This window comes from Trachypithecus francoisi, unplaced genomic scaffold (genome assembly GCF_009764315.1).
Source record: "Trachypithecus francoisi isolate TF-2019V2 unplaced genomic scaffold, Tfra_2.0 Contig01585, whole genome shotgun sequence".
In the NCBI taxonomy this organism is placed as follows: domain Eukaryota; kingdom Metazoa; phylum Chordata; class Mammalia; order Primates; family Cercopithecidae; genus Trachypithecus; species Trachypithecus francoisi.
The window spans coordinates 7,594,626-7,608,163 of NW_022681444.1; the positions used below are offsets into that span (position 1 = coordinate 7,594,626).

The following is a 13,538-nucleotide window of genomic DNA, read 5'->3' on the forward strand; positions in this document are numbered from 1 at the left end:
TACTCTATGGAAGGAGGTCCCATGCACAGCCCACACATTAAGGAGTTGGGATTTTGCTCCACCTCCTTGGGGGCAGAGTATCTGCAGAGATTATCTGGAATTCTGCATGGGAGATTTGTTTCTTCTCCCCCATGTATTCATTTACATCAGTATGGACCATTGTTATTTTATCCTTTGTGTTATAATACAGTACTAATTTTTTTTTCCCTCACATTGTTCTCATTTCGGCCTCGGGGAATTTAAGTAGTTCTTTGTGCTCCTTTGACCTACACCCAGTGTATACCAGTTTATTTGGGTTTGAGTGCTTCTTTCCTTTCTGTCACTACAGGATGCTCCAGGCTCATCTTGTGTGTTTCCTGCCGCAGTCCTAGAATCCTATTTTTTTTTTTTTTTTTTGAGACGGAGTCTCGCTCTGTCGCCCAGGCTGGAGTGCAGTGGCCGGATCTCAGCTCACTGCAAGCTCCGCCTCGTGGGTTTACGCCATTCTCCTGCCTCAGCCTCCCGAGTAGCTGGGACTACAGGCGCCCGCCACCTCGCCCGGCTAGTTTTTTGTATTTTTTTTTTTTATTTTTATTTTTTTGAGACGGAGTCTGGCTCTGTCTCCCAGCTGGAGTGCAGTGGCCGGATCTCAGCTCACTGCAAGCTCCGCCTCCCGGGTTTACACCATTCTCCTGCCTCAGCCTCTGGAGTAACTGGGAGTACAGGCGCCCGCCACCTCGCCCAGCTAGTTTTTTGTATTTTTAGTAGAGATGGGGTTTCACCATGTTAGCCAGGATGGTCTCGATCTCCTGACCTCGTGATCCACCGGTCTCGGCCTCCCAAAGTGCTGGGATTACAGGCTTGAGCCACCGCGCCCGGCCAGTTTTTTGTATTTTTTAGTAGAGACGGGGTTTCACAGTGTTAGCCAGGATGGTCTCGATCTCCTGACCTCGTGATCCGCCCATCTCGGCCTCCCAAAGTGCTGGGATTACAGGCTTGAGCCACCGCGCCTGGCCTAGAATCCTATTTCTACGAGGAACGCTGATTCCTTTCATTGTAGAATGGCATTAGAAACTGGCTGGGCATGGTGGCTCGTGCCTGTAATCCAGCACTGTGGGAGGCTGAGGCAGGTGGATCACCTGAGGTCACGAGTTTGGGACCAGCCTGACCAATATGGTGAAACCCCATCTCTACTGAAAATACAAAATAATTAGCTGGGCATGGTGGCGTGTGCCTGTAGTCCCGGTTACGCAGCGGGCTGAAACAGGAGAATTCTTTGAACTCAGGAGGTGGAGGCTGCAGTGAGCCGAGATCATGCCACTGCACTCCAGCCTGGGTGACAGAGCGAGACTCCATCTCAAAAAAAGAAAAAAAAAAAAAAGAGAAACCAAGGTCTGGGTGCTAGGTGTGCTTCTTACTGAGATGTCATTTCTTTCAGGCAGTCTCAGCTGACAGAACAAAAAAATGTGTATATATACTATTAAACATACATCTATAAATATTTCTAGGTAAACATCTGTACTTATATTAAGCTAAACATGAGCTCATGCGGACATCTCCAACTCTAATCCATTACACAGATCATTGGAGCCTCCTCCCCTTGCTTATCTGTGAATTCCCACCCCAACAGTGAGAGACCTGGCTCCCTCCATCTGGCGGCCACTTTTAAGCTGGGTAAAAGATTACTCATTTTCCAGCAAAGGGAACTCTGGCAAGTGAGAATTGTTGATCATCCACTTATTTGCCTGTTCATCCCATAAACACGTGTTGCATTGTTGTGTGCCAGATGTGCTAGGCCTTTAGTATTCATCTTGGGTTACCCCTGTACATCATTGGGACCTCTTAAATGCTAGTTGAAATATCCTGAAAATATTTTTTAAGGTTCAACTTTTTCATATTGGATTTAAAATAATACTTTTGTGCATTTGTTACAAGCCAGACACTATAGGGATCATTCATAGTTTTGAGGACTGCCTATGTGTCAGATTGTGGGCTATGCCCTGGGGTTTCAAATTTAAAAATTAGGCACACATGGTTCCTGCCTTCACTGACCACATTCAAGTGGAGGAGGAAAAAAAAATCTCCACTTTACAGATGAGAAAACTGAGGCTAAGAGTGAAAAGGATCTGTCCAAGGACACAATTAGTAAGCTGTGAGCTGGGCTCAGATGTGACTCCTGGGCCAAACCACCATAACCACAATATCTGCTCTAAATCCGCCCGTAAGTCAGCCAATCTGCTCTTTCCTATTCCGGACCCATGTGGATGCCTCAGGAAAAATGAGGGCATAGGTAAGAAGGTACTTGACAGTTAGCAGGTTGCAGCATGTCTATGACATTTGAAATAAATGAGAAAATCCATCTCAGCAATTCAATTTTACATTTAAGCTACCCAAACCATGGGCTTTGAAAACATTACCTGATGTTGGTATAAGGAAACATAATACAAACAATATGGTTGGATTCATTTTGAAATTTAATAATTAAATTCTAATAGTAATAAGAAACATAGTTTATGCTTTTTTTTAATGAAAACAAACAAGTAATTTTGTAAAAGTCAGAAAACACCAGTATCCTTCTGATCTCATCCTAGATTTTTCTGTCAGTTGGACCCACTCTAATCAATGGAGGATGCATTTCTGACCCCATCCCAGATATGTGAAAGCAGAAGACATGATGCATCTATAATAATGGAAGCACAATCTAAAGGGTATTATCACACCGTGAACAGTTTCTTCCTGACCCAGAGCAAATATTAAGAGAAAGACAATATATTTACAAACAAGATTTAATAATGCTCACAAGAATAGAGTTTGCCCCTCAATGGAAAATTACACATTGTTTTGTTTCAAAAAGTTATAAATTTAGTGCCTGAAAAATCCAGCAGGTAAGCAGAAGGACTAATAAGGCCTGTTTCTGGAACTGTTCGCTAGCAAATAAGCATGCTCTGTCCAGGAAGCCATTTTTCTTTTTTTTTGAGACAGTTTCGCTCTTGTTGCCCAGGCTAGAGTGCAGTGGTGCAATCTCGGCTCACCGCAACCTCTGCCTCTCGGGTTCAAGTGATTCTCCTGCCTCAGCTTCCCAAGTAGCCGGGACTACAGGCATGTGCCACCACGCCTGGCTAACTTTTTTGTATTTTTAGTAGAGACAGGGTTTCTCCATGTTTGTCAGGCTGGTCTCAAACTCCCGACCTCAGGTGATCCGCCCACCGCGGCCTCCCAAAGTGCTGGGATTACAGGCCTGAGCCACCATGCCCGGCCAGGAAGCCATGTTTCATGGGAGGGATATAGGGAGAGGAAGGCGCTATTTACATCCCACTCTGCACAGCTCAGTACCGCCTATTCATTTTCTTGAACTTCTCATAATGATAGTCATCAGTTGCCTTCTCGTTAGCAGGACGCTTGCGGTTAGGAGGGGACCCTGAGAAGGAAAATAATGGGAAAGGTGGTTTGCCATGCTGGAACCCACTGCTAGACTTTACTCCATGTAGGCAAAGATAACTGCCTGTTTCCTTCCCCACAGGAGCCCCAGCGCCTAATCCAGTGAACACAGTAGGGCCTCTGTAGATACTTACTTGTCTTTTTTTTTTGTTTTCTTATTTTGAGATGGAGTTTCACCCTGTTGCCCAGGCTAGAGTGTAATGGCATGATCTAAGCTCACTGCAACCTCCACCTCCTGGGTTCAAGCGATTCTCTTGCCTCAGCCTCCTGAGTAGCTGGGATTACAGGCACCTGCCACGATGCGTGGCTAATTTTCATATTTTTAGTAGAGATGGGGTTTCACCATGTTGGCCAGGCTAGTCTCGAACTCCTGACCTTAGGTGATCTGCCTGCCTTAGCTCCCAAAGTGCTGGAATTATAAGTGTGGGCCACTGAGCCTGGCCAATACCTTTTTCTTTTCTTAAAAAAAAAAAAGATGTGGTCTCATTCTGTCACACAGGCTAGAGTATAGTCATCCAATCATAGCTCACTGCAGCCTTGAACTCTCAGTCTCAAGTGATCCTCCTGCCCCAGCTTCCCCAGCAGCTGAGACTACAAGTGTGAGGCACTGCACTCAGCTAACCTTATGATTAGCTTTCATTTGTCCTTACTGAAATTTTCTGACTTCTTGAGTCTCTACTGTGCTTGAGAATATGAGATAGTATGCTTGATACTGAATTATCAGAGCAATCCTAACAGGTAGGTTTTATTAGGATTCCCATGAGGAAACAGGCTTAGAAAGGGGAAGGCACATAGTCATGGTCCAGAGCATGGACTGGAACCCAGATGCCCCAGCTTCAGTGCCAACCTCCACACTGTCCCCCGCTGCACCCTGCCTCCATGGGCCACCACAGAGCTGAGCTCTCCAGGCAGCCCCGAGGCCTTTGTTGCACTCACGCTCAGGCTCTGGCTTCTCCGTGTCGCCTACTCTCAAGGGCCGGGCCTTGGGCTCTTCTTTGTTTCTCCGTATGGGTGCGTTGAGCTCTTCATGATAAACTGGACCCAAAGAGACCAGGGGACACGTTAGACGGAACATGAGGTTCCTAGGGACCTCAGCCCAAACAAGGGAAAGGGGGCAAGACCGCTCTCCCTGAGGGGCTTACATCTGTTGTGCTGCACGTAATTCACAGCCATGTTGGTAGGCACGAAGGAGGTCTCGCTGTCTTTCTTCTTGTTCTGCTGCTCTGCCAGCAGACGGGCCTTGGCATCCTCCGTGGAAATTATATTTTTAATTTTAGCACTATGGAGAGAAAGAAACCACACCACTCAGAAGATGATAGCACCTTACTACTCAGATGTGAGTGGTGAGGCTGGCAGCCCAGCAGGACATAAGAAAATCATGTGTCCTGGGACACAGCTCTCCAGTTTACCAAGCACACTTGTAGTCACATTCTCATGGAACTCTCACGGCCGTCAGAGAACCACAGTTACTCTGCTCTTCTGATCAAGAGCAAATTGAGCTTCAGAGAAGTAAAATGCTTAAGGCTCAGAGTTTGTAAGGCCGGAAAAGAGCCTAGAAGCCTCCCAACTTTCTACTGTACCAAAAGATTATTCTGACAATTGCACTTCTTCCATGACAATCCCCTTTTAAAGTGGATATTTTGTTTTAAGAAGGATCATGGGGAGAAGGGGTGGGTGAGCCTTTAACATGGCTCCTGCTAGAAGAAAACAGAAGAATAAAGGGCCTGATACAGCTGTCAACAGAGGCTAAAGAACCACTTTTGCTTTCAGCAGCTAGGGGCCCTTACTACTCTGGCCAAGCCTTCAGCAAAACTTCTAGCAACAACCTGCCAGAGACAATCTCGTTTGTATCTGTAGGATTCTAAGGACACAGATAAGAACATGGGGTCTCACTACACTGCCCAGGCTGGTCTCGAACTCCTGGGCTGAAGTGATCCTTCCACCTTTGCCTCCCAAAGAGCTAGGATAACAGGCACAAATCACCATGTCTAGCCTTTTTCCTAAAAAAAAAAAAAAAAAAAAGACAGGGTCTTACTTTGTCACCCAGGCTGGTGTGCAGTGGTGCAATCATGGCTCACTGTAGCCTCAACTCTGAGCTCAAGTGAGAGCCCAGCTAATTTTTTAAATTTTTTGTAGAGACAGGAGTCTCACTATATTTCTCAGGCTGGTCTCCTGGCCTCATGTGATCCTCCTGCCTTGGCCTCCCAAGTACTGGGCTTATAGGTGTAAGCCACCACACCTGTCTCTCATAAATTTTTTTTTCTTTTGAGATAGAGTCTCATTCTGTCGCCAGACTGGAGTGCAGTGGCATGATCTTGGCTCACCGCAACCTCCACCTCCTGGGTTCAAGCAATTTCTTGCCTCAGACTCCTAAGTAGCTGGGATTACAGGTGCCCGCCACCATGCCCAGCTAATTTTTGTATTTTTAGTAGAGATGGGGTTCCACCATCTTGGCCAGGCTGGTCTTGAACTCCTGACCTTGTGATCCACCCACCTCAGCCTCCCAAAGTGCTGGGATTACAGGCATGAGCCACCGCGTCTGGCCTGTCCCCCATAACTTTTAACTGGAAAGCACTGTGTCTTCTGCCTATGGGTCTCAAACATACTCGATGCCCAGGTCCACCTCAGGAATGCCACTCAGCATCTGGTTGGAAAGCATCTCCTCGGTCTTCTTTGCTGAGGAAACACGGATGTTTTCGGGAAGTTCATAAAGACAGTCCTCTGCATTCTTTGGCTTAACTTTCTGTTCCTCATGTTCCACGATCCCTTTCCTCTTCTTTAGCTCTGTCTCAATGTACTTCATCCTGAAGTGAGAAACCCACAGGGCTCAGGGAGGGGCGGGAAACACACACCAGGTATCTCTAAATTAGTGGTCCCCAACACTGGCCCACAGACCAGTGACGGTCCATGGAGAAACAAGAAAAATACAAAATAACTTGAGTTTTTTCATCAAGTTAGAAATTTTCCACTTAAAGAAGCACCAACCTATGAGGTTATATCCCACTAATCTAATGGTGTTAGGATGTACAGGTTCTTTGAAGACAGAAAGATGATAGTTTGCCAACAGCTTTGTTGGCTAAATAAAAAGTAGGCAAGTCCATGTTTTATCCCTGCAATGTTTTGGGGAAATATTACTAGTCATGAAACCACCTTTGAAAAGAAGTTTTATTTTTTGTTTTTGGAGATGGAGTTTCACTCGTTGCCCAGGCTGGAGTGCAATGGCGAGATCTCAGCTTACTGCAACCTCCACCTCCCAGGTTCAAGCGATTCTCCTGCCTCAGCCTCCCGAGTAGCTGGGATTACAGGTGCCCACCACCACATCCGGCTAATTTTGTATTTTCAGTAGGGACGGGGTTTCTCCATGTTGGTCAGTCTGGTCACCTCCCCACCTCAGGTGATTTGCCTGCCTCGGCCTCCCAAAGTGCTGGGATTATAGGCGATAGCCACCATGCCCAGCCTGAAAAGACCTTTTAAGAGGTTTTCAAAGTTCTTAAGCTGGGAGGTAGAAACAGAGGGGCCAACTTTGACATCTTCTAGAAAATTCTAGAAATGTCATCTGTTGACTAAATATCTTGGACTCTGACTGGGGTCCAGCCCCAATTGCTCACAGCCAAACAGACTGACACTTACATGTCTGCATCCTCATCCCGTCTGTTGGTTTCTGCAGAAAACGATGTCCCCAGGTGCAGGTCCTCCTCTTCACTGATCCTGAAGGGAGAGAACAATAAGGCAGAGCTTTCAAGTCACAACTCAGTGAAGCTGAGTTTTATGTTCTAAGAAGAAAACAAAGACACAAGCATTTATAATATACCATTTATGGTTGGCAAAAAAAAAAAAGCTATAGTATAACATGTAAATGAAAGAAACTCTAAAAATATATGCAAGCAAACTGTTGGCTGCTAGTGATACCTCCAAGGATTGAGTGGATACACTTATCCTTAGGTATCCATGGGCGATTGGTTCTAGTGCCCCCTCAAGGATATCGAAATCTGCAGATAGTGAAGTCCCTTATATAAAATAGTGTAATATCTGCATCTAGTCTACACACATACTACTAAGTCCCTTATATAAAATAGTGTAATATCTGCATCTAATCTACGCACATACTACCATCTGCTTTAAATCATCTCTAGATTACTTTTAATACCTAATTCAACATAAATGCTATATAGTTGTCACAAAAGTACACAGTGTACTTTTATTTTTTAAACTCTTGAATTATTTGTTTTATTTATTTATTTATTTATTTATTTTTTGAGACGGAGTCTCGCTCTGTCGCCCGGGCTGGAGTGCAGTGGCCGGATCTCAGCTCACTGCAAACTCTGCCTCCCGGGTTTACGCCATTCTCCTGCCTCAGCCTCTGGAGTAGCTGGGACTATAGGCGCCCGCTACCTCGCCCGGCTAGTTTTTTGTATTTTTTAGTAGAGACGGGGTTTCACCGTGTTAGCCAGGATGGTCTCGATCTCCTGACTTCGAGATCCGCCCATCTTGGCCTCCCAAAGTGCTGGGATTACAGGCTTGAGCCACCGCGCCCGGCCTAATTTATTTATTTATTGAGATGGGTCTCACTCTGTCACCCAGGCTGGAGTACAGTGGCGCGATCTCAGCTCACTGCAACCTCGCCTCCCGAGTTCAAGCAATTCTCCTGCCTCAGCCTCCTGAGTAGCTGGGATTACGGGCGCCCACCACAACGCCCGGCTAACTTTTGTACTTTTATTTTTATTTTTATTTATTTATTTATTTTTGAGACGGAGTCTCGCTCTGTCGCCCAGGCTGGAGTGCAGTGGCCGGATCTCAGCTCACTGCAAGCTCCGCCTCTCGGGTTTACGCCATTCTCCTGCCTCAGTCTCCCGAGTAGCTGGGACTACAGACGCCTGCCACCTCGCCTGGCTCATTTTTTGTATTTTTAGTAGAGACAGGGTTTCACTGTGTTAGCCAGGATGGTCTCGATCTCCTGACCTCGTGATCCGCCTGTCTCGGCCTCCCAAAGTGCTGGGATTACAGGCTTGAGCCACCGCGCCCTGCAACTTTTGTATTTTTAAAAAAGACAGTGTTTCACCATATTGGTTAGGCTGGTCTCGAACTCCTGACCTCAGGTAATCCGCCTGCCTCAGCCTCCCGAAGTGCCGGCATTACAGGCATGAGCCACCACAGCTGGCCTGAATGTATTATTTTTGTTAATTGTTTTTATATGAAACTTCCCCCATGGGTTCACTTATTTTATTTTTTTGAGACAGGGTCTTTCTCTGTCACCCAGGCTGGAGTGCGGTGGTGTGATCACGGCTCACTCTAGGCTCAACCTCCCTGACTCAAGCAATTCTCCCACTTTAATTTCCTGAGTTGCTGGGACTACAGGCACATGCCACCACACCCAGAGATACACATACACACATACACATATATATACACGTACACATGTACATGTGTGTACATATATATGTACATGTATTTCTTTTTTTTTGTAGAGACAGGGGTCTCACTATGTTGCCCAGGTTGGTCTTAAACTCCTGGACTCAAGCTAGCCTCAGCCTCCCAAACTGTTGGGATTTTTTTTTTTTTTTTGAGACGGAGTCTCGCTCTGTCCCCCTGGCTGGAGTGCAGTGGCGCGATCTTGGCTCACTGCAAGCTCCGCCTCCCGGGTTCCTGCCATTCTCCTGCCTCAGCCTCCTGAGCAGCTGGGACTACAGGCGCCCACCACTGCGCCCGGCTTAATTTTTTGTATTTTTAGTAGAGATGGGGTTTCACCGTGGTCTCGATCTCCTGACCTTGTGATCCGCCCGCCTCAGCCTCCCAAAGTGCTGGGATTATAGGCGTGAGCCACCACGCCCGGCAAAGTGTTGGGATTATAGGCATCAGTCATCATGCCTACAACACACTTTTACAAAAGGAGTCTACCAGCTTGGCTCTAAGTTAACTTTTAAAGACTTTCTGCTTTCTTTGTTTTTAAATAACATACCCTTTGCAAAGCACAAAACCTGCTTCAAGATGTCCCACTAATGCTGCTGCTACAGGCCTCAGTTCTCTGAGGGAACCTAGACCCAGGCAGCGGCTAAAGGTGAATTTGCATATAAGCCTATCCTGCACTTACTTATCTTTGCCCCTTTCCTTCAATTTCTTCATATCCACCATACCACCTGTCTTCATCTGAAAGGGATCATCCTGTGGAAAGCAAACACAGTTAAGAGGAAGCATCTAAATAAATGGTAGTGGAATTTGTTTTTTTGTAAAGCATACTCACTCACTGAAGAGCACTGCAGGGAGGGTTGCCATCACTACCCAGGGAAGACCCCATAACTTACCACTAGAGTTGTCTCCTCTTGTACCTTCTCTCCCACCAGCAGGGCCACAGCACTGAGCAAAACCAAAAACGGGAGAGGGAGAGAGAGAAATGGCATAATTCAGAGATGAGGAGGAACCCTCTCAGGTATGTGGATTGCAACATTATTGCAAGGGTGGGATTCGAAGGGTGGGCAGGCAAGCCGGCTGGAAAAGCCTATAAGCATAAAACAGGGCTCAACAAGCACTGTACATGCTGGAAGAAGGGTGGGCTGGTGGTGAAGTGGTACACTGTCCCACTTTCCTGTAAAGCCATTTGGCATTATCTTGGCCTGGAAATCTCATTTCTAAGGTACTCTCAATCATGGAAAGTGCAGCTAAAGATAATTTTTTTTTTTTAAATTGAGACGGAGTCTCGCTCTCTTGCCCAGGCTGGAGTACAGTGGCGCGATCTCTGCTCACTTTGCAAGCTCCGCCTCCCGGGTTCACGCCATTCTCCTGCCTCAGCCTCCCCAGTAGCTGGGACTACAGGCGCCCGCCACCATGCCCAGCTAATTTTTTGTATTTTTAGTAGAGGCGGGGTTTCACCCTGTTAGCCAGGATGGCCTCGATCTCCTGACCTCGTGATCTGCCCGCCTTGGCCTCCCAAAGTGCTGGGATTACAGGCATGAGCCACCGCGCCCAGCCAAGATAAATTTAAAAGGATATACACTGCAACCTTATTTGATAGTAAAAATTTACAAAATCACCTACATGTCCCAAAATAGGGGATTTGTTAACAAATTACGATGCACACATCTGGTGGAATATTACGCAGCCATTAAGAAGGTTTTCTGAAAAATACTCCACAATATGGGTGAATGCCTACAATGTCATTATGTCATAATGAGTTGAAAAGAACAGGGAATAAAAGTATATAGAAAGTTGTACACAATCTGAGAAAGAGAGAGAGAGAGAAAACAGATTGGAAAGAGTATTAAATACTAATACCATGGCACTCTCGGGTGGCTTTGCAAGGAAAAAAAAATGTTAACACTGGTCACTTCCGGAATGGAGAATTATGGGTGCTTTTTATTGTCTTGACTATACTTTTCTAAATTATACAGACTCTTAACGATCGATATGCATTTCACAATTAACTGGTTTTAAGAAAAAACGCGAGTTAGTGACCTGTTTCTATATCTCCGGAGCACACTCCAAGACGACACAGCTGAGGGCAGGTCCTGGTTAAACATTTGCAAATAACGCTGTTCTCCAATTTGGGTAGTGGAAAGTGTATAGTGTCTCCAGAAAAATCTACGTCTGAGGAGATATTTGCGACAGCGACCCGGACGCGGATGTGTCTGTCGTCCCCGCCTCCTCCTCCCGCCGTAGTACCCACCTCACCCCGTTGGGCCTCTTCCTCAAGTTCTGTACCTCTCTGGTCTCTTCCAGTTTTAATCTTTAAAAAAAAGAAGAAGGAGCAATGCATAGGCTGAGTGACTCCCCGCGGAATCCAAAGCTAACAGAGCCAACAAGGCACCTTCGTGGGCATCCCAGCCCCGCTGCTGAGCTACCAGCACAGTGGTCCAGAGGACGACCCTGTGCCTAGACCCACCGGGAGTCAGAGCCACTGCGCATCCCGGAGGCATCTCTCCCAACTGTGCGGGCTTGGGACCGCGGCCTCACCACTTGAGCCTCAACTTCTGCGTCCGCAGAAGGAACCACCATCCGGGCTCAGTTAACAATGTCAGCGAAGCGCCCAGCCGGTGGTGAGTCCCCCAAGCAAGTCTCTCTCTACCAGGCCCATGGGAGCCCCGCCCCAAACGCACCGAACCTCCTCTGAGTCCTGCTCATCTTCCTCTGACTCCGAGTCGCCCCGGCGGCGACGGAAAATCTTCCGGACGACCGGCATGCTAACAACCGCCCAAGTGTCCGGCCACCGTGCCTTCTGCCCAGCGGCCCAGCCTGCTTCCGGCGCGTCGCAGAGCGGTCAGAGCGCCTGACCCGTCTGGCCCCGCCCCTGGCACGCACAGCCCGCGTGGCCACGGCCTCTCCCCTGGCGTCAGCCTCTTCCGATTGGACGGCGGAGGGAAGGAGGTGGGGCGTCGCCAGACCACCCCACAACCCTGCGCGGCGCAGCGGAGGGGGCGCGCTTGACTGACAGGCGGCGGCGGCGCGGTTGCAAGCGTAGGTGAGTTCCGGGCCGCCACCGGCCGCATCTGTGGGCCGGGCCTCTCAGAGCATTGGCGACGCCAGCCCGGCTCCGGGCTGACAGGGCCTGGCCTCGCCAGGTACGCCAGACGCTGCGGCCAGGTGAGCGGAGCCCGGGACCCCCGCCCGCCGCCGCCCCCTCCCCTCCTCCGGTCGCCGTCCAGGGTATCCTCTGGGCCCCAGCACCCCACTCTGAGCCCACTGGAGGCTCGTGGCTTTTCCAGAACCAGGGCCGCCCCCCTTTTATTTCTGCCGGGGCCTGACCTAGCGTTGAAAGCATCCGCGTGGCGTCTCGCGTCTCGGGCGCTGACTTTTTTTTCCTCGGGCTCTGAGCCCTGACGTGCGTTTTTTTCTTTAGGAACAAAAGATGACCACTTCCCTGCGGTGCTGAATTAGAGTCCCAGCGCCGACCGCCTCACGAATAATGGCCCCCAGCTTCTCCGCGAGGAGGGGCGCGTCTGATGTTTTGAAGCCACGCAGGAGGGTTTGAGCCAGGGGGCTCCTCCTCGGTGCTTGCTGGCCACCCCCCTGGACTTTCACGGGCCTGGTTTTCCTCCTTTGGTCAGGACGTCTGTCGCTCTACCCTCTGCCTCTTCCCCCCCGAAGATACTGTGAGGATAAAGTTTATTTGAAAAGCGGGTATCAGCAAACGCTTAGGAAATACCTAAATGCATAAATAATGGCTTCTTGGACTTTTAAGAACCCCTTAAGTAACAGTGGTTTTTCCTTTTCTCAGCGTCATCCCTTACTTTGAGATCTACCTCTTATTAAGCAGTTACCATGTGGCAGGCCCTGGGCAAAGCATAATCTTACTGAATTTTCCCAGCAATCCTTTGAGGTAGATTGTTTTTCGTTTTACAAATGAGAATGCGTAGTCTCTGAGGGGCAGTGCGTACCTCAAGTTACACAGCTAGGAGGTGGAATAGCAGTTGGTTGCAGGTCAGTCTCTGCAGCACGGTTTGCACAGGGCCTGGCACAGTACGAGTGCAGTAGATGTTTGCTGCTGCTGCAGCTGCTGTTACATCTCACTGGCTGGGGGGAAGGGCTGATGGGGACTGTTTGGGGTTCCCTCTTCGGGAAGACCATTCCAAAGCAGGGCAGCATTTCTGGAATGCCTTACGTTTTCTCTGGAACAGTCTCCACTGAGATTGTTCTTCTCTTCCTTGGACTGGAAAAAATAGTAGACTCAGGACTTCTTGCACCAGCCTTTTATCTTTGGTCAAAATTCATATATTAAAGTCTCAAAGTCTTGCCCTCTGCAGACTGGTTCAGCCAAATCCAGATGCACCTGCACTCACTCGATGCAGAGTCCCTGTCAGATGATGGAGAGGCTCCTTGGGAATTGCTGCGGGAGTCCAGGGGTCAACGTCTGCAGCTCTCATGCTCTCAGAGGTGGCTCTGAATCTGCCCATCAAGCAGCCCATCCGCCAGGGGGTGCTGGACACTACTAAGGAAAGGGCAAGAAGGCCAGGGGCATTTCTGGACCCTCCTCCTCAACTAAAGTCCCAGGGTACAGATGAGCTGCCCCACCCTTGCTCTGTGAGGCCAGAGGACCCAGTGATACCCACCACCTGTGCTGTGGCAGATCTAATTGAGTGCTGTTTAGCAAAAGGAATGTTGAAAAAGTGGCAGCTATGAATCTGGCAGTACGT

The 13,538-nt window shown here is 48.4% G+C and overlaps 2 protein-coding genes across 6 annotated transcripts in view; one reads left to right on the forward strand and one right to left on the reverse strand.

Annotated features, from left to right (window-relative positions):
* Nucleotides 1–2,435: 2,435 nt before the first annotated feature.
* On the reverse strand, nucleotides 2,436–11,705 carry CUNH9orf78 (chromosome unknown C9orf78 homolog). Of its 2 annotated transcripts, XM_033193854.1 has the most exons (9): nucleotides 11,505–11,705; nucleotides 11,075–11,134; nucleotides 9,717–9,768; nucleotides 9,506–9,576; nucleotides 7,048–7,125; nucleotides 6,024–6,221; nucleotides 4,560–4,696; nucleotides 4,354–4,452; nucleotides 2,436–3,397 (listed from the first exon to the last, which is right to left on the reverse strand). In XM_033193854.1, exons 1-9 carry the CDS (start codon nucleotides 11,585–11,587, stop codon nucleotides 3,306–3,308), a joined length of 870 nt encoding a protein of 289 aa, XP_033049745.1. In that variant the 5' UTR covers nucleotides 11,588–11,705; the 3' UTR covers nucleotides 2,436–3,305. The 2 variants fall into 2 exon arrangements, with proteins under 2 accessions (XP_033049745.1, XP_033049753.1); XM_033193862.1 differs by lacking the exon at nucleotides 11,075–11,134 and having other exon boundaries at nucleotides 2,946–3,397; nucleotides 11,505–11,642.
* Nucleotides 11,067–13,538, forward strand: part of USP20 (ubiquitin specific peptidase 20) — a 47,029-nt gene continuing 44,557 nt past the window's right edge. For 2 of the 4 annotated variants that reach the window (XM_033193704.1, XM_033193711.1), the window contains exon 1: nucleotides 11,741–11,866. The gene's annotated coding sequence lies outside the window, so the exon portion shown is untranslated. Of the gene's footprint in view, nucleotides 11,445–11,740; nucleotides 11,989–13,538 lie in introns of those variants that run through there. The other 2 variants (XM_033193723.1, XM_033193701.1) reach the window with 2 other exon arrangements.

Excerpts from the sequence above, each read along its gene's own strand:
- CUNH9orf78 (XM_033193854.1), bottom strand. The coding sequence starts at position 11,587 with ATGCCGGTCGTCCGGAAGATTTTCCGTCGCCGCCGGGGCGACTCGGAG. Across the intron at positions 7,126-9,505 it reads AAGGAAAGGGGCAAAGATAA|GATCAGTGAAGAGGAGGACC; the intron begins GTAAGTGCAGGA and ends CTCTCCCTTCAG. Across the intron at positions 4,453-4,559 it reads TTACGTGCAGCACAACAGAT|TTTATCATGAAGAGCTCAAC; the intron begins GTAAGCCCCTCA and ends CTTTGGGTCCAG.